This window comes from Oncorhynchus keta, chromosome 32 (genome assembly GCF_023373465.1).
Source record: "Oncorhynchus keta strain PuntledgeMale-10-30-2019 chromosome 32, Oket_V2, whole genome shotgun sequence".
In the NCBI taxonomy this organism is placed as follows: Eukaryota; Metazoa; Chordata; class Actinopteri; order Salmoniformes; family Salmonidae; genus Oncorhynchus; species Oncorhynchus keta.
The window spans coordinates 9,459,782-9,484,664 of NC_068452.1; the positions used below are offsets into that span (position 1 = coordinate 9,459,782).

At 41.2% G+C, this 24,883-nt stretch overlaps 1 protein-coding gene across 2 annotated transcripts in view; it reads left to right on the forward strand.

The window, feature by feature from the left end:
• The first annotated feature begins 1,509 nt into the window (after positions 1-1,509).
• The window catches only part of LOC118365020 (ERO1-like protein beta), a 34,486-nt gene continuing 11,112 nt past the window's right edge, over positions 1,510-24,883 (forward strand). Inside the window, exons 1-7 of one of the 2 annotated variants that reach the window (XM_035746912.1) lie at positions 1,510-2,030; positions 4,585-4,704; positions 8,126-8,209; positions 11,716-11,757; positions 23,106-23,188; positions 23,363-23,436; positions 24,329-24,449. In XM_035746912.1, the coding sequence (XP_035602805.1) occupies positions 1,863-2,030; positions 4,585-4,704; positions 8,126-8,209; positions 11,716-11,757; positions 23,106-23,188; positions 23,363-23,436; positions 24,329-24,449 (692 nt within the window). In that variant the 5' untranslated portion in view covers positions 1,510-1,862. Of the gene's footprint in view, positions 2,031-2,886; positions 3,207-4,584; positions 4,705-8,125; positions 8,210-11,715; positions 11,758-23,105; positions 23,189-23,362; positions 23,437-24,328; positions 24,450-24,883 lie in introns of those variants that run through there. The other variant, XM_035746913.2, reaches the window with a different exon arrangement.

Consider the following 24,883-nt stretch of genomic DNA (forward strand, 5'->3'; position numbering starts at 1 on the left):
TCTTGAATTGGACTCACATTTTTTCTGGTCTTAACTCGGACTTGATTTTCACCGTTCTTGGTCTTGAATCGGTCTCGAACACAACACTGCCTCTGCCCAGAGCTTCTGTGGCACAGTCCATAAGGTGCGTGCCTCTGCATCGTAGGAGCCACTGTCCGAGTCCCTGTGGCAGTCTCACTTCATCCTGCTACACTGGTGGCAGCAGTGATCACTCCAGTGGTCTCACATGGCATTGGGCAAGCATGATCTGTATGTGTTTTGGGCTTGGTGTGCGAGGACACTTGGGGGAGAAGCCTGGAGTCCGAGGCTTAGGGTAGAAGCAACAATGTGATCAACAGGGTTTCGAACCTGTGTTTCAAGAGTCTAAAATCTCCCCTTAAAGGGAAACTTCAGGATTTTGGCAATGATGCCCTGTATCTCAATCCCAAGAGTCAGATGAACTCCATTTGTATATACCATTTGTATGTCTCTGTTTCCAGTATGAAGGAAGTTAGAGGTCCGTTTCCTGATTCAATGCTAACTAACTATTGTTAGTGCAATGACTGGAAGTCTATGGGTATCTGAAGCTAGTTAGTAATTGACTATGGAATTTTATGTTGATATTTTCTCCTTGGTTTTTCTTTTGTTTTTTTTTGTGTTGGTTTTTCCTTTTTATGGTTTGTGTGTGATAAATACCTGCTGAACTCTATAACTTAACTACTGTATCTATGTCTTATCTTAACTAATGTCAAAGCAACATTCCAATTTCTTTATTTTTATTTTTAATATGTGCAAGGCAAAAATAATGGTATTTTATTTGCTCTTGCAGAACAGTTTAAACAACTGCCAGTAAGGCATCCAGCAGCCAGTCCTGGTCCAGGTTCTCCACCTTGGGGGGTCTGCTCTGAGGAAGATCTCATCTTCTTCCTCAGGTAGTTGCGGAACCTCTTCCAGGCAGAGAACTTTGGCTTTGCAGTGGAGAAAGCCTGGCAGCCAGAGAGCTTTAAGTCAATCTCCTTTTCATCTGCATCACCGTGGTCCTCCACTTCAGCCACAAGCAGAGTGTGACGAGCTGGTTGGACAGGGGGAGGCTGACCTGGACTGGCTTCTGCTGGAGACCTTCCTCCCCATAGTGCTGTAGATCGCTCTACTGGAACTCCTTCTTCCTTCAGAGTGATAACCTCCTTACTCACACCTCGGAAAAATGGCAAAGGATCAGGAAGAGTCTCCACTCTCTGAGAAGGGATCAGCATCTTCCTCCTTTCACCAAACAGACTTGGCCAGCCTCCTCCAACTCAGTGCAAATCATCACTGACAATGTTTTAAAGCTTAGGGCCTAAGGAAAACCTAACTAGAGAAAAAAAATATTTAAAAATTATGTAAAAATAAAAGCCTATGCAGACAATACATCAGCTAGGGCTGCAGAAATGACACAAATTACAGTGTATTTTCATTAGGCAATTTATAACAAGTCACATGAATACGTTTCCCATTCATACAGAATGTAAAACACGCAGTAAAAACATTTCCACTGTACCTCTTTGCTTTCCGTACCCGATTCAATCTTCTTGGTTCGACAACTGTTTTTTTTATGGCAAACTTGGTATTTTCGGCGTTGTGAATATTATAACGACTACTGATGATACTAAAGACATTTTCAGAAGTTACTTCTGAGGATACAGTCGTACAGCTGTCAGCTTTGGTTGGAGCCTCATTTATCCAGCAGTTTCATTACGACAGCTTTTCTCCGCTGTTGTTGTTGCTAGTGCGCACCACTAAGCTAGCTAGTAGCACATCATTAGCTAGCCTGCCAACTAGACATTTACATTTCAAAAACTTTTCTTTGTTTTTGTCTTTCGTGGCGAGTTGCATTTGCATCAGTGATGATAAAAAACACGATACAATCCGCAGGACTTCTGGTTTTGTTGTGGTTGTTATTTGGGGACTTTGTTCTGGTTTGGTTTCACAACAGAGTCAAAACCGAAACGTACAACAACCAATATTCTTCCAAAGATGCTCCTGACAGTCAAGACCAGAGCTGTTTTTGTCACGTAAGTACTTACAATTTACAATATATTGCAATATCAATGTCCGTTTAGGAAGGCTAAATGACTACGTTGGAGGAACATTATTCCAGCGTTTTCTACTGTCATGTTATTTGACGTCATCATACCCACATTGCTTGCTGGCGCCCTTCCGTTGCCTTATCCAACTTTATGGACAGCAAGGCATAACATGTATACATTAATCATGTGGTTTATTTTGCCTTGCACATCGATACACGCTGACTTGTCAAAATAATTATTAAAATGGGTGGTTAAAGATATTCGTAGCCAGCTATTTCCTGAATTCAACACTGAGTGTTTATTGTTATTGCTGTACATTGTAATTTGACACTTGTGCGCATCTCACAACGACTGTCATAATCGAACTTGCCCGTATCATGCGAATATCTGATCTTAATTCACCGAATGTGTTTGTAGGCCTATGTCGTGCAATGTTATATTGCTGGGTATGTTTTCTTGATGTTTGTCATTCATGCCAACTTTTGAAATAAGTTAGTTACTGAGTTGAGTGGTTGTGTATGTGATCGACGGCTGATTTGACTCACATATTGCAATCCGAATCAATAAGTGTCTGTATTTTTTTTTATACTGTGGCACGTGCCTTTATTGCATTCTAACAAATTGCACTTGCATTAGTAATATGAGAAGACCGAGACGTGGTGTCGTCTGATTGGCCAATTAGGTTGTGGGAGATGTAGTGTTCTCTTCCGTGAGTAATACTTGCTTTAAATGTCCTTGAACCGAAGTGAAGACTACAAATGTCAAGTATAGAGGCGGGACTAAGTTTGACAGCTGCTGACATATCTTGTTTGGAGGCGAGGCCTGGGCCCGAGAATTATGCACGAGGAAAAATAAGTGGTCTGAAATAACAGCTCATCCCCAGGTTAAGTCAGAGTCATCCCATCAACTCTGACCTGTCCATTGAAGTAGACTTCAGCTGTCCCTTTAGGGACATACAAGACTGGTCTTAGTTTTGTAATTTAAAACTGCTGTTAAAGATAGCAGCTCCTCAGAGAAATAGGCAAATGAAACTATATTTTTAATAAACAACCAGGGAAACCACTCAAAGGTTTTGAATTCACCGGCATGTTCAGAGGACTTTGTTACTTATGGACGGCTTCACTGCTTCCCATCACATTCTCTGGACAGCTACACTCAGAGGTCAGATATATGGTTGTTTCCATCGGTGGGCTATATGATGCTTGTGTTGGCTTTTTCTGAAATATTGTCAAAATGACACAGAATAAACTGAAAGAGAAATGTCTTTCTGCTGCTTGTAGCCAGTTTGTGAAACTAATTGTCAGTAACAGCTGGTTAGATAGGCTACTAATTTTCCTCCAGATCATGACACACAACCACTGATGTGAAAGTGCCTGAATGGTCTACGCAGTGCTAAATCGTTAATTTCATAGAATTCTTGCAACATGCAGTCTTGTGCAACTTGTTCTTATAAAATACAGTTTCTCTGCTTTGTCTGTTGACAGTGACACACATACCTTTTGATATGGCTGTAATAACAATATACTCATGAAACAAGTTTATATGCTAAAATATTTTCTATGGCACCATTTGCATTGATTGGGTCTGTGGAAAGGCTTGAGTGCCTGCTGGACCAGAGCAACGCAGTCTTTCTTTCACAAAGCAGCTGTCTGTTTCATTATGCATGGGAGAATTAAGCCGTTTGTCCGCAGGTATCAGATGCATGAAAAGGGAAAGGTGGAGGGAGAATGGCAAACGTTTTGGTAACCTAATTTTGGTCAACAACCTCAACCGGCAGCTGTGACGAACATTGTCACAAAAGTGTTTTTTGTTGTTCGAGCGCCAGGAAGTGGTCTTTTATCTGACTTCCAGCTCTCATGTCTGAAAGTGTCTGTGTTGAAAGAGTATATGGCAATTTTATGTCAAGGGTAAATATGTGTAAGAGGAAGTTAAGATTTGCAGGCCAGCTTTTGCACTCATTTCTGTCTCTCTCGCTGTCTCCCCCCTCTCTTTCTTTGTCTGTATTTAATATCTTCCTCTTGCCCCTGGCCCTCCATTTGCACCAAAGTGTCCCAAAGCTGAGGGAGGGAATATTATGGAGGGTGTAGGGCTTAATTAGACCTTCCGATAGCCACTTTGATAAGTCAGCGTTGCTTCCGAGCAGAATGTTATCCCAACAAGGTGTAGCCTAAACACATGGTTAACGGTCCGGTCTGCAAGTAGCCTAGTTTTAAAATGGCCCGTGATATTCTTTATGAATGTAAAATATGGCCCGCCAATGCACGATAGAACATGGTTCGGCTGTTGTGGATCATATCTTTTGAACAGTAATGGCTAGAAACAAGCTAGACTTGTTTTACTGTCAAACGTAATGTCTCATTTTAGCCAACTGAAATGAACAATATTGTTTTTCTTGGGTCTATTTAGTCAGTTATAGTGTAGTCAATTGCCACTGACAAATAAGTGTTTGACAAAATATTTTAGTCACTAATTTTGTTGACAAAATTAACACTGGTGTACACCCATAATTCTTAAGGCGTTTTCCGGTTGTTTCCCTCAGTTGACAGGCGTCTTGGATGACTGCTTCTGTGACATCGAGAGCATTGATGTCTTCAACAACTTCAAAATCTACCCCCACATTCAGAAGCTGACCGAGAGAGACTACTTCAGGTACTACAGGGTAAGTACTAAATAGTAGGACCCAGCAGTAGAGTATGAGGAGCAGTAGAAATGTCCTTTAACATCATCAGACCGTAAGGTTTTGCGTTTGTCTTTGCACTATAGCTTAAAAAGTGTCCTAAAGGTAATCCCTCAATAAACAATCCTACTACTGTGGATTTACGCTAATTGACAACCTGTATTTTCAAATGAGTTTGTAATTTTTTTAAACTATACCTTTGTTTGAGCTTCAATGGCCCTTAACCTGTAGTACTTAGTGCTTATAAAGGGTCCCTCCCCAATTCCGTTCCTTGCTAATCTAAAACTAATAGGCTGAGCAAATGTTTTCCTGCCTACCCCATAGAGTTTGTTGACGCTGCTCTGTTGTGTATTCACTGCTTTGGATGTCTCCACCTGGGACTACTGTTCTAGTTGGAATAGGTCTGCTTCAGGGTTGACTGTAAATTGACAGCGAATAGACATTCTTGAAGAAAAAGTTAATTGTGCTACTCCTATTTACGTTATAATGTCCATGGGTGTATTCACGAGGAACCAAATGGATGCAAACGGGCCAAAATAAGATGGGACTAACCTGTACTTGTCCAATAGGGTTGGTTGTTTAGCAACTAAACCGACGCGTGCGCAACTATGGTGCAAAACAGACCGGGTTAACTTAGATTGTTGAAAACGTTTATAAATGAGTACTTGTCGTGTCTCAAATAAATCGTTACAGTTGTTGGTCATCTAGCTGGCTAATTTTTAACCATATTAGCGTAGGCATGACATGAGTCAAAACAACATCGCAACGAGCTAAAAACGAGCCACCTACGATTCCCCACATTGCAGCTTCTTTTCATTGTTGCTAGCTGTCAGAATCATAACCCCACACAGCCTTCTGCCTCATTGATGCTTGAGCATCATTTTTGTGATGTTGCCAGCCAACCCTTCTATAAGAAAGGCTTGTTTTCGTTGCTAAACATTTTCTATTGCAAAACTTGCTTGGGCCCTAGTTACAGCAGAAACACATATACCTTACATTATAATTATTGTATGTGATACTTGTCAGGTACATTAAGTGTGAAAATTAGATGCTCCTCATACTGGAACCTAGGTATTAGAAAGAGTGCACGAGGATGACATCACCGTGTTGATGTAACTGAATCTTATAGGGAAATACAGTAGGTCCAGTCCAGTGGTGACAAACCTCTAGTCATCCGTCTTTCCCAATCATCCTCTTTTACATCCCTAGACAGTCTTACAAGTTGCCCATTTGTAGAACCTGATGCAAATATGATATCATTCTCTATGATAACAGCACTCACCCTGTTACATTTGTATAACTGCTCAAACGCTTTCTCGACACCTAGAATCCATAAGAAACATTTAGGCCCATTTGAGTCACTTGACCTCTCTAGTACGCTAGCATCCCACCTCGACAACAGCCAATGAAATTGCAGTGCTCCAAATTCAAAACAACAGACCCCATAATAAAAATTCCTCAAACATACAAGTATTATCCACCATTTTAAAGATAATCTTCTTGTAAATCCAACCACAGTGTCCAATTTCAAAAAGGCTTTACTGCGAAAGCACACCAAACGATTATGTTAGGTCAGTACCTAGTCACAGAAAAACACAGCCATTTTTCCAGCCAAAGAGAGGAGTCACAAAAAGCAGAAAGAGAAAATTAATCACTAACCTTTGATGATCTTCATCAGATGGCACCCATAGGACTTCATGTTACACAATACATGTATGTTTTGTTCGATAAAGTTATATCCAAAAATCTCAGTTTACATTGGCGCGTTATGGTCAGAAATGCATTGTCTCAAACAACCATCCGGTGAAAGTGCAGAGAGCCACATCAAATAACAGAAATACTCATCATAAACATTGATAAACGATACAAGTGTTAAGCATGGGATTATAGATAAACTTCTCCTTAATCCAACCGCTGAGTCAGATTTCAAAAATGCTTTATGGCAAAAGCACACTTTGCGATTTATGTTAGGTCAGCTCCTAGCCACAGAAACCCATAGTCATTTTCCAAACAAGGACAGGTGTCACAAAAGTCAGAAATAGCATTCAAATTAGTCACGTACCTTTGAACTTCATCTGGTGGCACTCCCAGGTCTCCATGTTAGACAAATGTTCGTTTTGTTCGATAATGTCCCTCTTTATGACCAAAAACCTCCTTTTTGTTCGCGTTTTGTCCAGTAATCCAACGAAAAGTCCAAAAAAAGTACAATAAAAATGAGTAGAAACATGCCAAATGATGTTTAAAATCAATCCTCCGGTTGTTTTTGTCATAAACAATCAATACTATTTAAACCGGACAAAAGCTTCGTCAATAGGAAAGGAGAAACAATAAAGGCGCGTTTACGATCAGACGCATGGCTGATGAATAGAAATGATCACTGGCCACTGATTGAAAGTGCTATATCTCCCTCGTTTTTCAGAGTAAAAGCCTGAAACAATGCCTAAAAACTGGTCACATGTTGAGGAAGCCATAGAGCTTGTGAACTGGGTCCTAAGTCTTTGTATGGGTCCTAAGTCTTTCAATGGAAAAACAACCTTTGAAAATAATAGTACTTTCTGGTTGGATTTTCCTCAGGTTTTCAACTTGCCATATCAGTTCTGGTATACTCACAGACATTATTTTAACAGTTTTGGAAACTTTAGAGTGTTTTCTATCCAAATCTACTAATTATATGCATATCCTACCTTCTGGGCCTGAGTAGCAGGCAGATTAATTTGGGCACGCTTTTCAACAAAAAATCAGAATGCTACCCCCTACCCTAGTGTAGTTAATCTTTTCACAAAGGCAGTTTTTTAAAAAGTAACTCAATGTGAGTCTAGCTGTTGCGTTCATACGCCATTCATACGCCATTCATACACACCAAGCCATCTCATTCTAAAGGCAGTGTATTGCCCTTTTCCCACTGTGAACATCCAATCAGGAACTCTGAAAAGGAAGAATAGACTCATAGGAACATCATTAATAATAATACTCATCTGGCCCCTAGTGTGATATTCCAATTAAGTTTATGTCTACAACTGATCAGTAAGCTGCTGCTCTACTAGTCACCATCCCATTGACTGAGCAACATTTTGACCCCACAAAATCAGTATGTCACCTTTATGATTATCAGGTATTCTCCTCATACTGTCGCCTTCGAATGAGGTTGACGTATCCAATGATGAGCACGACTAGCAAAGAGGTCACCAGCAACAACAAGGCCCTGTGGTGTTTTCGGCGGAGCTCGTCCCTGAAATGCGTCAATGGAAAGAGAATCTGAATCAGACTTTGACATCATTATTTGAGTGAATTTAGCTTAGTTGTTCTGTCTTGCCTGTCTCCAGCACATCACATCTCTGTGTGACGCAGTCACTTTCATAGCATATACCATGCCATCTCAACTCTTCCCTTTTCTTCTCCACAGGTCAACCTGAATAGGCCCTGTCCCTTCTGGGCCGATGATAGCCACTGCTCCATCAAGGACTGCCAAGTGGAGCCCTGCCCAGAGGTCAGTTCAACCGACCCACAATAATCTACTTTGGTCTCCATATCGACTCCTAGTATTAATTACCCACAGGCACCTCCTGTAGGTCTGAAATGGTTAAATAAGTATTGGAAATTTGGTAAAAATTCCACGTTGGCTACAACAAGGTGGTGCTATTATTGCTATATTTTTTTTATTTTTAAAACATTTATTTCACCTTTATTTAACCAGGTTGGCCAGTTGAGAACAAGTTCTCATTTACAACTGCGACCTGGCCAAGATAAAGCAAAGCAGTGCGACACAATCAACAACACAGAGTTACACATGGAATAAACAAACATACAGTCAATAACACAGTAGGAAAAGTCTATATACAGTGTGTGCAAATGGTGTGAGGAGGTAAGGCAATAAATAAGCCATAGTAGCGAAGTAATTACAATTTAGCAAATTAACACTGGAGTGATGGATGTGCAGATGATGATGTGAAAGTAGAAATACTGGTGTTCAAAAAAGTAAATAAAAACAATATGGGGATGAGGTAGGTAGATTGGATGGTCTATTTACAGATGGGCTGTGTACAGCTGCAGCGATCGGTAAGCTGCTCAGATAGCTGATGCTTAAAGTTAGTGAGGGAGATAAGTCTCCAAATTCAGCGATTTAAAAAAATATATATATATTTTTTATTTTTTTGCAATTCGTTCCAGTCATTGGCAGCAGAGAACTGGAAGGAAATGAGATATACCTGCTGGAGCGCTTGCTACGGGTGGGTGTTGTTATGGTGACCAGTGAGCTGAGATAAGGCGGAGCTTTACCTAGCACCTAGCAAGGACTTATGATGACCTGGAGCCAGTGGGTCTGGCAACGAATATGTAGTGAGGGCCAGCCGACGAGAGCATACAGGTTGCAGTAGTGGGTAGTATATGGGGCTTAGGTGACACAACGGATGGCCCTGTGATAGACTACATCTAGTTTGCTGAGTAGAGTGTTGGAGGCTATTTTGTAAATGACATGGCCAATGTCGAGAATCGGTAGGGTAGTCAGTTTTATGAGGGTATATTTGGCAGCGTGAGTGAAGGAAGCTTTGTTGCGAAATAGGAAGCTGATTCTAGATTTAGGTTTGGAGATGTTTAATATCTGGAAGGAGAGTTTACAGTCTAGCCAGACACCTAGATATTTGTAGTTGTCCACATATTCTAAGTCAGAACCATCCAGAGTAGTGATGCTAGTCGGGTGGGTGGGTGTGGGCAGCGATCGGTTGAAAAGCATGCATTTAGTTTTACTAGAGTTTAAGAGCAGTTGGAGGCCACGGAAGGAGTGTTGTATGGCATTGAAGCACGTTTGGAGGTTTGTTAACACAGTGTCCAAAGAAGGGCCAGATGTATACAGAATGGTGTCGTCTGCATAGAGGTGGATCAGGGAATCACCCGCAGCAAGAGGGACATCATTGATATATACAGAGAAAAGAGTTGGCCTGAGAATTGAACCTTGTGGTACCCCCATAGAGACTGCCAGAGGTCCGGATAACAGGCCTTCTGATTTGACACACTGAACTCTGTCTGAGAAGTAGTCGGTGAACCAGAGAAGACAGTCATTTGAGAATCCAAGGCTGAGTCTGCCGATAAGAATACGGTGATTGACAGAGTCGAAAGCCTTGGCAGGTTGATGAAGACGGCTGCACAGTACTGTCTTTTATCGATGGCAGTTATATCGTTTAGTACCTTGAGCGTGGCTTTCCTAACTGACTACGTGTATTGGTTCCTGACTTCCCTGAAAAGTTGCATATCGCGGGGACTATTAGATGCTAGGCGGAGCTTTACCTAGCAAGGACTTATAAATGACCTGGAGCCAGTGGGTCTGGCGACGAACATGCCACAGGGTGTTTTTGTGCTATTCGAGGGCAGTCAGGTCTGGAGTGAACAAAGGGCTATATCTGTTCTTAGTTCTAGATTTGTTGAAAGGGGCATTATTTAAGATGATGAGGAAATTACTTTAACCTCAGAGAAAATGCAGAGCGCCAAATTCAAATAAATTACTATAAAAATCTAACTTTCATGAAATCACACATGCAAGATAGCAAATTAAAGCTAGACTTGTTGTGAATCCAGCCAACATGTCAGATGTTGAGTGGGACTAGGGGCTCCGCAGTGAACTAAAACAATGATAACTATCCTAAACAACAGTATACAAGGCATAGAGACATAAAAAGAGGCATAAAGCAATCACAGGTGTTGATTGGAAGAGCTAGCTAAGTCAACAACGGGTAAGACGACAGCTAATCAGCTAAGACAACAACAACAGGTAAAATGGCGATGAATGGGCAGAGGGTCAGTTAACTACACACAGGGCCTGAGTTTAAGGCCGACAGATAAACAAAATGGAGTACCGTGATTAATGAACAGTCCAGCAGGCATCAGCTATGTAGCCAAGTGATCATAGGGTCCAGTGAACAGCAATAGATGAAACAGGGAAGCCGCTAGGTAGTCGTTACTACGCTAGCAAGCGGGAGACACTGCGTTAAAAAAAAAGTTAGCAGGTTGGGGCTAGTAGAATCGTCTGCTCCGACGTCCGGCAAAGGCCGGTTGAGGGCAATTACTTCGGCAGACCAGTCGTGATGGAATGGCGGGGGCTCTGTCCAGGCCATTTGGCAAAAGAGGTATTGTAGCTGGAGAAATTTTGTTTGCTAGCTGGGAGATGCGCCTGGCTCGCGGCTAACTGGTGCTAGCTTCGGGACAAGGGCGTTAGCCACTATAGCCACTCTGTAGCAGCGATGATCCGATGCAAAGGTCCAGAGCTTACGGCAAGAATCCGGTGGTGTAGTTGATTCTAGTCGTGTTAGTGAAGAGTCCGGGAGGCATCAGCTGTGTAGCCGAGTGATCATAGGGCAGGCCTGGAGATGGACCTGGCTCAAGGCTAGCTTTGGGGCTGGGCCACTCGGTGGTGGCAGCTAGCTAGCTGCAACGATCAGGAGTAATGGTCCAGGGCTTACGGCAGGAATCCAGTGTTTTAGTGGAGAAAAACAATCCGATATGCTCAGGGTTGATAACGCGCTGTGCAGGCTGGCAAGTATTATCCAGGCTAAAAGCGTCTGGTGTCTGTGCTAAAGGTAAAGGCCGCTTCTGATGGAGGTTCTAGCTATAAGGTCTAAAAATAGCAGATCCGTATCACATTGGGTGAGGCGGGTTGCCGGAAGGTATATTTAATTTTTAAAAGGAAGAAGAGATTTAAAATATATACAAAAAATACAACATTTACACAAGAGAATGACAACGTCTGCACTGCTACGCCATCTTGGAATATTGCTAATCATTCTATTTTTTTATTTTTATTTTTTTTTTAGATCTAGGCCTACAACAAGAGACCAGGGCTATGGGCAAATTAACCCTAGTTGGTTAATTTACAATTGTTAATATAGTGTTTCCCGAGTCTTTGTATTCTAATCTGTGTTTTCTGTTAATTATAGCTTAGCCTCTGACCTGCGTTCTGCATTGTTGACAGTGATGTCCCCTTTGTGTTTGTTTGTTTGTTTACAGAGCAAGATTCCAGTGGGAATAAAGTCTGGAAACTACAATAGGGTAAGGCGCTCTCTCCCCAGATAGACAGACGGCATTCACTCAACAGTCATTCAACTGTAATGAATACAACACACACTCTACAAACACATTAAAATGAAAGGAAAGAGAATGTACCATTTGCACTCTCAATTGTCATGCAATATGGCAAAGAAACAGGAGTGTACTTACTATGTTTTAAAAGAATTAGGGCAAAGGAGTAAGTTAAACAGATTATATTGTGTAAATGTATGGTTGGAAGAATGTATTATAGTTGGGGGGGGTGTAAGCGAGGGACATGATTTTTGGCAAACACTTGGGTCGTGTTCAGTAGGCATGAAAAGGAGTGAAACAGGTGGGTACTATCTGATTTTTCTCCAATTACAAATGCTTGTTTTTGTTCTCTTCTACAGAATGTTTTGATACAGTGTGCACTAATGAACATGACCCTGGTATAGTGCCTTCTGTTTGTCTTGTAATGACTCAAGTGTTTGTTGGATATCTGGACTGATTGCCAGTCAAGGTCAAATCCTGCTGTATCTTTAGTTAAGGTTATGTTTGGACACATCGGTTGAGCTAGGGGTAGTTACATGGCTACAGGCTACATTATGTGCAGGGCAAGGTTTGTTTTTCAACTTTAATGAAATCGGCCACATCTCACAGATTTTCGACCAACAGTGTTTAGCCAGACAGCTCATCTGTCTTGACTTCCCAAGGCCTCTGGTTCCTTTATTTTGTGGTCTGTTGTGTGAGGATTTTTGCCACATCACCCCCAGTGTTAGGGGTTAGCACTAAGTGTGCTACTGGAGACGTGTGAGGCAAAAGGCAGATTAAATTCGCAGTTAGCGCTGTGGTGATTCTCTCCCACAGCTGAAGGCACAAAGGGGGCATGTGCTGGCGAGAGACGCTATGTGGTTGGCAACGTGGCCATGCCATAGGACAAAGCACAGCAGGTGCTTGTGTGTGAGGTCATGAAGAAACATTAGCTGACTGCACATCAGAGTTGTTTATTTTGCTTTTTATGCTTCGTGGCATTAGCTTAACCATTTTTTTTAGCCCCTCCTGTATTTTGTTCTTGACTGACTTTCCATTTAAAAAGATGAATCCTATTGCAGACAGTGTGTGCAGAGCTCGAGTTGAAGTATACAGAGTAGGGAGCCCTGTATGATGGATTTAGCCTAGCCTAATTGATAACAAAGATGGGTTGTTCCATTTGATTTCAATCACCTTTTGACTGCATCCCTTTTGATTTTAACAAAACTTTGAATACATATTTGTCCATGGTCGAAGTGGTCAGAAAGTAGCTTTTTGGACTTGAATGCCAAAACATTTAGGAGATAATGGTGCTCAAATATGACCCATGTTGCATACCCCTCCCTACCATGAGACATCCATGTCTTCATCACTGGAAAAGATAAAAGGTTGAGTTTGATATAATTTAAACGCTTATAAACAGGGTTGTCAAACTATTGTATAATTTCTTGACAATGATATATATACATTTATTTTAACCTATATGTTGTATCTTAGACCCGATTTTACATAATCTGAGGTGTTTGTGTTGTGCCCGCCACAGCATGTTCTTAAATACAGGTTGAGTGTCATGTTTTGGGTGATAAATTATTTAAAATGGGAATACAATTGAAATGTCAACTTTCAAATAAATGGTAGCACAAGGATGGTTGGAGGTCCACACATCAGAGACGTAAATAAGAATATCAGTTGTTTTAAATTATACTGTCAATGTTCTATTGGAAACCTATTGAAATCATAGAAATATAGATAATAGAGTAGACATTCCCATTTAAATGGGCTTTTGATGGTGGGTGGACTGGTGGCCATCTTTGTGGTAGTAATTGGAAGTATACATTTCAATTCAATTAACATTTAAATTATGTACAAGCTAAATTTTAATGTCCTAGGGTTTAGCAGTATCCAGATTTTCATACCTTCACACCGTGCTTGTGCCATCCTGGGATATACGTTATTACCGGTAGTGCACATAAGGGGCACTATGAATTTTTTCTTCTTCAAATGTACAAAAAGAGCCCAAAAAACATCACTTACCAGAATGCTAGCAAGTACTACGGAATTCTTATAGTGGATGCTAGGTAAATGCTAATGAACGCATGCAAACATTTACTACTAGGACAGACAACCCAGCTCATAAAGTTATGCAAGTATCTCAAAACACAGTTTGCAGCACGCACAAAACAAAAATTAGGCAGCCGGTATCTTAACCTCTAGTGACACCCCATCCCGTGAACGGGACCGTTGTCATCATCTGACATTAATTAGCATAACGCAACGGACATAAATCTTCCTAGAAAATATTATTTTTCATGAAAATCACAAGTGAAATATATTGTAACACAGCTTAGCCTTTTGTTAATCACCCTGTCATCTCAGATTTTCAAAATATGCTTTACAGCCAAAGCTAGACAAGCATTTGTGTAAGTTTATCGATAGCCTAGCATAGCATTATGCTTTGCTAGCAGCAGGCAACCTTGTCACGAAAATCAGAAAAGCAATCAAATTAAATGGTTTACCTTTGATGAACTTCGGATGTTTTCACTCACGAGACTCCCAGGTAGATAGCCAAAGTTCATTTTTTCCACAAAGATTATTTTTGTAGGCGAAATAGCTTCGTTTGTTCTTCACGTTTGGCTGAGAAATCGACCGGAAATTGCGGTCACGCCAACGCTGAAATATTCCAAATTAGCTCCATAATATCGACAGAAACATGGCAAACGTTGTTTAGAATCAATCCTCAAGCTGTTTTTCAAATATCTAGTCTATAATATTTCCACAGGGACAATTGGTTTCTCAGTAGAAGCGATTGGAATAATGGCTACCTCTGTACTTTACGCGAGATTTTCTCCAGGAGCTTCTTGACTGACTTTCCATTTAAAAAGATGAATCCTATTGCAGACAGTGTGTGCAGAGCTCGAGTTGAAGTATACAGAGTAGGGAGCCCTGTATGATGGATTTAGCCTAGCCTAATTGATAACAAAGCGCATTGCAAATATTTTGTACATTTTCTGACCTAAACTATACAAGTAACTCAAACGCTACTCACAGTTTGTTGCATACAGGGTTGCCACTTTAGTTTTAGAAGTGGGGGTATACAACCTAAAGCTCATTTCTGTGTACACAATTCAATATGCCGTCTCTATTTAGATAAAAAAGTAAGCAAAAATGCCCACAGTCATCAAGCTAGGTAAGAGATGATTATTAAATATGTTTAAGTGATTAGTAAGACGGAACTAGATCAGATGTAATTCAATAATAAATATTGTGTTGCACCTAACATATGGACAACTTGAAAAAATACTTTTGATTTCTTTATTAAGACATCCTATCAGACCGACCAGCCAGCCCTAGCCGCCTGCCCGCATTGTCTTGGCTGTGTGCTTAGGGTTGTTGTCCAGTTTACCCCCAGTCTGTGGTCCTGAGCGCTCTGGAGCAGGTTTTCATCAAGGATCTCTCTCTACTTTCACCTTAGGGATGGTGCCAGGTTTCTTCCAGATGTGATGCTTGGCATTCAGGCCATCTTGGTTTCATCAGACCAGAGAATCTTGTTTCTCATGGTCTGAGAGTCCTTTAGGTGCCTTTTGGCAAACTCCAAGTGGGCTGTCATGTGCCTTTTTACTGAGGAGTGGCTTCCATCTGGCCACTCTACCATGAAGGCCTGATTGGTGGATTGCTGGAAGGTTCTGCCATCTCCACAGAGGAACTCTGGAGCTCTGTCAGAGTGACCATTGGGTTCTTGGTCACCTCCCTGACCAAGGCCCTTCTCCCCTGATTGCTCAGTTTGACCAGGTGGCCAGCTCTAGGAAGAGTCTTGGTAGTTCCAAACTTCCTTTTAAGAATGATGGAGGCCACTGTGTTCATGGGGACCTTCAATGCTGCAGACATTTTTTGGTACCCATACCCAGATCTGTGCTCTGACACAATCCTGTCTCGGAGCTCTACAGACAATTCCTTCGACCTCATGGCTTGGTTTCTGCTCTGACATGCAGTGTCAACTGTGGGACCTTATATAGACAGGTGTGCCTTTCCAAATCATCTCCAATCAATTGAATTTACCATAGGTGGAATCCAATCAAATTGTAGAAACATCTCAAGGATGATTCATGGAAACAGGATGCACCTGAGCTCAATTTCGAGTCTCATAGCAAGGGTCTGAATACTTATGTAAATACGGTATTTATGTTATTTTTAATAAATTAGCAAAAATGTCCCAAACTTTTTTCACTTTGTCGTTCCTGTGGATTGTGTGTAGATTGATGAGGACAAAAATATTTAATCCCTTTCAGAATAAGGCTGTAACTTAACACAATGTGGAAAAAGTCAAGCCGTTAGAATATTTTCCAAATGCACTGTAACTTGCCATTGTGGTAGGATAACTAACCTCCCAATTAATGGCAATACATTTCTTTGCCGCTACAAATGCTTGGGAGTCCCATAGGGCGGTGCAGCGTCATCCGGGTTTGGCCGGTGTAGGCCGTCATGTCATCTTAAGTAATAATTTGTTCTTAACCTTTTATTTAACTTTATTTAACAAGTCAGTTAAGTAAAATACCATAACATATGCAAATATGTCTCCTTTTGTGTTGTACACCTCCAGCAGAGGAATGACATTTCCGAGTGCATGTAATTCAGTTTCACTGGCATATAGTACGTTCTGTGAATGGCCTTAAACTGCAGTAATTGATGTCTGAGATGATATGAACATGACTGGGCATTCAAACATATCTGTATCCATTCATCATCATCAATAGCTTCTACCAGGTCTTCCTCACATTTTTGTTTTAGATGTTTTGTGTCATCGGGAAAAAGCCTTGATACAGTTTGAAATCAACTTTGGACATTTGTCAGACTGTCTTTAAAATAGCATCTGGCTGGTCCAGTGTTTGCTGCACAGAGAGAATAAAGTGTTGCAACTGCAAAAATGCACCTCACCTCCATCTCAGACGGGTCTTCCCTGGCTGCCTGACCCTGCTGATACCCCTGTCACCATCTGATCCTCCTAAAATGAGGTATTACATAGAATTACCTTGGTGTCCATTCATGCATTATATTATCCAAGAATATAATCGATGGTTGAATAATTGAAATGACCATTATTCCCAGATCCCAGACTGTAACCCTAAACTTAAGCTGCTGTCCTGTAGGTACTGTAGGTCTACCCATCAATTCAATATTTAACTTTGTATCATTCACTGATATTGTTAATATACTGTCAAATTCACCTGAGCTCCGTAGACATGTCTGACCTAGGGCTGTGGCAGGCATGACATTTCGTCGGCCGGTGATTGTCAAGCAAATATCCGTAGGTCTCACGGTAATTGACTGTTAATTAACAAATACACATTTAGCATCTCCTGGCTTCTAATAAATCCATGTAATATAGCCTACACCTTCACAATAAATCAAGTTATTTATTTTGGACAGGTCTGAAGAAGCATGATATGAAGAGAATAGCTTACTCTTGAGTTGTCCTTATGTCAGGTCCTGATATGGCTATGCCAAATGGCTGTGGGCTACACTAGTTAATTTAGCATTATTTTACAGTATGAAGAATACAATTGAACAAAGCTAAATAAAATATAAATATTGTCTTGAAATGATTTGAGAGAGTGCGCACATGCAGCTATTTATATGTTGAGCGGTTAACAAAGAAATAGGTACTCCTATATGCTTAATTTAGAGTTATTAATGTAACTTTAGTTGTACTACAAACGTTGGGCTACATGTTTCGATTTTTAATACATTGGATTCTAATGATGATTGGAAAAAAGTAGCTTGAACTCTGCCTTGTTTTTTTTGCGTTGGCTGTACACACTCCAATTAGTCTCTCATTCCCAATTTGACACCCACTTGATAATGTCTCGAATTTCACGGCTGGGCCGTAATGCACCCTAACTTAATCCATGCCCTTTTTATTTATTTATTTATTTTATTGTGCCTTTATTTAACCAGGCAAGTCAGTTAAGAACAAATTCTTATTTTCAATGACGGCCTAGGAACAGTGGGTTAACTGCCTGTTCAGGGGCAGAACGACAGATTTGTACCTTGTCAGCTCGGGGGTTTGAACTTGCAACCTTCCGGTTACTAGTCCAACGCTCTAACCACTAGGCTACCCTTGCGGCCCGGAGTGCTGCTTTGTGCCCTTGTCACTGAGTGTGGAAGCCCTCTCACTCACATGGCTCTCCGTCACGCCATCAGGTCTTTCTCACAGGCTACAAACGAAGATGGACACATCGGAGATATGCTTGTCCAATCTACTGTCCCCCATGGTACAAAAGTTGACCTATTCTATTCCAGAAATAAATATTCCATACATAGTCTGGGACAGTTGTGGGATGCGACCGATCACAGATTAATACAACCACTAGCATCAAAACACCTTTTTTTATACAATGTGGCTGACGCAACAACAGATTTAGCTTAAAATGTTGATAAACTATTATGCTGTTTCTTCACATTATAGGCGCAGCAATGCGCACATGGTATTAGGCTATAAGCATGAATGTTCCATTAGCGGAAAACACCGTCATCGAAAGTGACCGCAAATGCGATTATGCATGTAACGCAATTAAGCTTGTATTATAAAGGTGCATTTTTATGGTGAAAATGATCTTCCCCAAACTTGAAACTCATGCGCTGCTTATTTTTATGGTGTTAGGCAGTTAGGCTTTACGCCCCTTGTAAAGCAGATGAATGTGCTTAATTTTAAGAAGTTATTTGGCCACTTTAGTTGTGATACAAACCTTATTAAAACAGTCTCATGTAGCCTAGCCCATAGTTAAAAAAAAAAAAAGCCAGTTTCTTATGCCGGGCATCATTCACAAGTGATAGGCTAGTATTGTCACCCATCACACTTTTCTTGATTTAATCTGGTCTTACATATGCAAAATAATATTTGTGTGACATTTGTTTTGATTTAGAATGGACCATTATCATGCACCTGTATCGAAACCGGGGCAGTGGGAAAAAATACATAAATAGTGAATGGAGGACGCTTTTCTCCGTGGTTTATTTTCATGCCAGCCAGGTAGGCTATTCTCCTGGTGTAAATATAAGCAATGTGCTTAATATTAGGATGGGATCCTCCTTTTAAAAAAATTATTAGCGGCCATCACTCTGTTTTATTCCGCAATTGCAAAGCCTATAGAAATGTTGCGCAACATGAGCTTGTGGGCTCTCACAAGTGTTTGATTCGATTTTTAAATACATTTGCATTGATGTCAGTGGTTTAGAGTTACAGTAGAGTGCCTGAGTACCAGGCAGTTAGCAAGTTTGGTAGGCTACTAATGACCAGCAGCATCAGAGCTTGGAGAAGCCTAATTACAGTGGCTAAACGGTCATGTGGAATTTGACTGCCTTCATGACTCGTGACCGCCAGTGTGGCAGTAATACGGTCACTTCAACAGCCCTAGTCTGACCACGCTGGGGCCCCTGTCACCATCTGATCCTGCTAAGACATGATGAGCATAGTGTTGTGTACTGACTGCACTAGAGGGCTGCCTGCGGGTCCCGACAGACATCATTGCGGCTCGATCTGGAGGGGGTGGGCAGAAAGACGAATATGGGATGAAAATATTTTTGTGGTCCCACAGATCATTTGAACACGGTCCTCTTTCTGCTTTGTATGCATTAGCCTACCTATTGTATTAAAACCATGTTTTTGTATTATTATTCACACACCCAGAATTCGCTGCTTCAACTTCAGTAGCCTACCTCTGCTAGTTGGGAATGAGAGTTCAAGTGCGCCTAGTAAGTGTGGTCTAATTGAAATAGAGTAGGCTTCCTATGTGGGCGGAGTTAACTTGAATATAAAATTAACTTAAATCTGATTAGACTGTGGTTTACTACAGTTTCTGTAAATAAATATTGATAATGGAAAGAAGTGGAGGGCGCTCAACCAACGTAAGTCGAAATGTAATCAAAAATGTAATCATCATTGAAAAGGAAAGGCACAACGCGCGCGCAGGTTAGGCTACTATAGTGAGCGAGCGTTGCGCCTTTTCATTTTCAATATGTATCGGTTACCCATTTCTTTGTCTCTGCCGGCAAATCATCCTCCTAAAAGGTAGGCTAATATCATATAGGCTTATACAAAGCATAGCAAGTGTCGCTGTCATCATTCTTGTTGCTTCCAGTTCATTAGTCATACCTGCGAGATCAGGTGTGCGTGTGGTCTAAATTAAATAGAGTAGGCTATAGCCTATACATGGGCGGAAAAATACAGGCAGTTATCTTTCCAAGCAAATGTACTTCCTAAACAAGCCTATGGTTAGGCCATCGTTTTCTACATTGCGTAGAAATAGGCCTAAATATTGATCACCCATATTTCTCCATCTGAAAATCTTCCCACTTCTAAAAGAGAGTGCAAGTCTCTCCAACTCTGCTTTCCTCAAACTACATCTAGCATATTGACTGATATAGCCTAGTAATACAATATCACATTTTATTTGTCACGTGCCAAATACAACCGGTATTTCACCTTACAGTGAAATTCTTTACAAGCCCTTAACCAACAATGCAGTTTAAAAAAATAAGAATAAGAAATAAAATAAAGAGCAGCACTAAAATAACAATAGCAAGGCTATATACAGGGGGTACCGTGCGGGGGCACCGGTTGTTCGAGGTAATATGTACGTAGAGTTATTAAAGTGACTATGCATATATAATAACAGAATAGTAGCAGCAGCGTAAAAGAGGGTGGGGGCAATCCATATAGTCTGGGTATGCATTTGATTAGATGTTCAGGAGTCTTATGACTTGGGGGTAGAAGGGGTTTAGAAACCTCTTGGACCTGTACTTGGCGCCCCGGTACCGCTTGCTGTGTGGTAGCAGAGAGAACAGTCTATGGACTAGGGTGGCTGGAGTCTTTGACAATTTTTAGGGCCTTCCTCTGACACCGCCTGGTATAGAGGTCCTGGATGGCAGAAAGCTTAGCCTATTTCTTAAGTTATTTTTGTGCATTTGACATTGCCTCTTGGGCGCAAAATTGCTTGGACCATCCATGGCATCCACGCCTAAAGTAACATTGCGAGACTATGGTTGGGTTTGGGACCAGTTCTTGCGGTAGTGGGTGAGAGTCGAACAGAAAGCCAGCGGGTGCGGGCGGGAGCAGGATGAAGGAATTGGTCCTGCGCAGACCTTTACTGTGCACCATGACAGTGAAGCCTGTAACGTTAGAGCTGTTTATTACTGTGTCAGTATGTAAAGTAGGGAGTTAGCTAGGGAAACTGACAGATCAATAAAGTTTACAATGACATATTGACTAAAAAAAACTCACAATGCACTGAAAAAATGTCAGAATATCAATCTTCAATCATTTGGCCGGTGGTTTCATTGTTTGATTCAGGTCTAGTGTGATTGAGAAGAAGAATAGCTAACGTTAGCCAACCTTTTGCCAGTTCTCTCTCTAACGGTACATTAACTGGTGAAAGCTAGCCAAGTTAATTTACTTCTGAAACGGGACAAAACAAAGGCTACAAAACCTTTCCATACAAACGACAGCTGTTAGATAGTGATGAGGTAGCCATTATTACTATCTGACGGATAACTAGAGGCTAGAGCGGACCTGGCTGTGGTAGGTACTACTAGCTAGCGTAGCTTATTCATTCACCTCAGTCGAGAGGGAATGAAATATTAGCTAACGTTACTGTACATGTCAATTACAACACTAGCTCACTACTGCGAATAAACACACGTTTTTTTTTCTGTTAAATTCAACAGCAGGTACCTTGCCAGCTACATCAATCAACTAAAGAGTAGCCAATTTCTGCTCTGTTTGCTTTTAAAACTCAGTGAAAGAACTCAGCCTGCTCTTTGGTGTCCGCTGGGTCCTAAATCTAGCCGGCTGAACACTTCAAACAGCCTACCTGACAGCTGGGAGGCGTCGGCACACTGTCGCCGCTTTTTGTATAACATTGCAATGATAAAACAGTGACAGTTGCGCACCTGGTTGCACGCACAAAACTAATATTAGCCATCAAGTCCCTTGATCCAGGAGGGTATTCTCTGCTGTTACCATGCAAATGCTTGATTTTGGAAGAAGCTATCCACTTTGCTAGAGAGCTAACAAGCTACTAAATTAGCAAACCAAATGCAGAATTGCAGAGCATTTAGCACAGTTAACTTAATAATTATAAGATATCTAGCTGGCAAACATTTAGTTGTGAATTCCATACTGTAATTGGATCACCAGGCGCATGCTGCATGACAGTGAGGCACTCACAAGGCTCTCGTTGTGTGCTTGTAAACAAACACCACGTGACTGGGGACTACTGTAAGCTAAATAATAAGGTGAAATGAAGAACGCAATGTTCTTTATCTCCTGACGTATTGCACAAGTTGACCGCAGGTATTTACTTAAAGTAGCTACAAATATTCAAATGTATAAAGATTATTTTTTTGAAAGGCATTGAAAAACCATCCCGTGGATTTTCCCAAGTCTGTCGGTATATATGGTATACCGCCCAAGCATATATATTATATGTATTTTATTTCCACATGACATTTTTCAAACATTTGAGTAATTTAGTGGACACTCTTGTCCAGAGCAACTTACAGTTATTGCATTCATCTTTAAGATAGCTAGTTGAGACAACCACATCACAGTCGTCGTAAGTACATTTCCTTAGACTTTCACAGCAAAGTCGGTGCTAGTAGGAAAAGACAAGTGGGGGGTAAGACTGAGATGTCTTATTTCTGATACTGTTTGAAGAGGTATGGTTTCAGATGGAAGATGGGCAGGGATTCTGCTCTTCTAGCATCCAGGGGAAGCTGGTTCCACCATTGGGGTGCCATTGTCGACCGTGATTGAGTACTCTTGGAGCGGTCAGGCCTTCCCCGGGAGGATGCGCAGCTCTGTCTTGTTGAGCTTGAGGGGGTGGGCTAACATCCAAACTGACATCCAAAATATGCCAGGCAGGCAGAGATGTGTGTCGCCACCTGGGTGTCAGAAGGGAGGAATGAGAAAAGTAGTTGTGTGTTATCTGCATAACAATGATAGGGGAGACCATAAGAGGATATGATAGAGCCGAGTGACTTGGTGTATAGAGAGAAAAGAGGGGGCCTAGAACTGAGCCCTTGGGGACACCAGTAGTGAGAGCATGTGAAATGGTTAAACTTTGAACACCTTTATCTGTTTTGGCATTCAGGTCCAAAAAGTAAACCATGGGCAAATATGTATGGAAAGTTTTGTTCAAATCACAAGGGGTGCCATCAAAAAGTGATTGAAATCAAATTGAACTACCCAGGTGGAGCATTTTTCTTAGGCTACCCATTTTTACTTTAAAGTTAGCTTATTTTATCTAGCTAATGCTCTTTTCTCTTTCTATCCTTGTGGCCAGTATTCCCAGGTGGCCAACGCCAACACAGACATAGTAGATTGTGAACAAGCCCAAGACCTGGGGGCAATTAACAGCACCCTGAGGTAAGAGCACACGCATGCTACGTCCCTAAAAGGCCTCATACATACATGGGCATAAGCTTTGATAAGAAACCACTAAACCAACACTCCAAAATATAGTGGTTATTTCAGATGAATGAAAGCTTTGTCCGATGCTTTTGGTTGCTGTATTACTTTTGCTCCTCCTCTCTCCTATAGTAACTATAGTAAAGAGGCCTTTGAGGACTGGGCCCGGCACGATGACGCACAGGACCACTTCTGTGAGCTGGATGGTAAAGGCCCACTGTTCTTCCACTTCAATGCTCTTTTTAGACAGTGCCTATCTTTTCCATTCATATGGGATTGAGGCTGGTGTATTTCTTCTAGCATTGGCGCTAGAGTGGGGAGTTGCAGAAACAGTATGTTTTTACCTGCTACACTGGAAGTAGAACTTTAGTCCAGTGTGCAAGAACCACTTTTATAAATTGTTCTCGCGATGACTCTATGCGATGAATCTTGAAACTTTAACCAGAGCTTAATTATACGCTCAATTATTTAATTATACGCTTAATTATACGCTTTAGAGAGGTGGAGACTTTGCTAGTGTCGTTTAGAATATCTTCTGACACGTCTCCCCCCAGAACATCATCGAGCATCTGACTCAATTGTCTGTGGAATTGCAAAATATTTTATTTCTGAGTGTCTGAGATTATACGTTCACCAACGCGAGACTCTCGTGAAGCCACGCTTCTTACATAATAGGAGCTTCTCATGGTCTGCAAATAATGTGCATGTAGTGTAGCAGGGCAGTAATGCATTTTGGTCTTTGACAGTCACTTTCGAGGTGTGAAAACATCTGACAAACTTTTATATTAAAATTAAATTAAAATCATTCACCTTTCTTTAACCAGGTAGGCCAGTTGAGAACAAGCTCTCATTTACCTGGCCAAGAGAAAGCAAAGCAGTGCGACAAAAGCACAGTTACACGTGGGATAAACTAACGTACAGTCAATAACACAATAGAAAATCTGTATACAGTGTGTGCAAATGTGTGAAATTCCCCTTTAACAAATACCCCTTTAACATTGACAAGATACATTTGATAAGGTGTATCGCAATAGTGAAAGGGATTCATCTATCCATTCATCCCAATGTTCTCTCATTCTTTCTCACACCTTCTGTCAGATGAGACGTCACCAGATGCAGACTATGTGGACCTGCTTCTAAACCCGGAGCGCTACACTGGCTACAAGGGCCCCTCAGCCTGGAGAGTGTGGAACAGCATCTACGAGGAGAACTGCTTCAAGTGAGACACACACAAAATCAACTTTTGTACATTTTAATTTTTTTTAACCTTTATTTAACTAGGAAAGTCAGTTAAGAACAAATTCCTATTTTTTTAATGACGGCCTAGGAACAGTGAGTTAACTGCCTTGTTTGGGGACAGAACATAGCCTCGGGGCGGCAGGGTAGCCTAGTGGTTAGACCATTGAACTAGTAACTGAAAGGTTGCAAGTTCAGATCCCCGAGCTGACAAGGTACAAATCTGTCGTTCTGCCCCTGAACAGGCAGTTAACCCACTGTTCCTAGGCCGTCATTGAAAATAAGAATTTGTTCTTAACTGACTTGCCTAGTTAAGTAAAGGTATAAAAAAAAGATATACTTTTATTTTTACGTGCCCCTGAATGCAGTTTTACACACAGATGAACTAAATCTCTCCCATGCCTACTCGTGCACAGC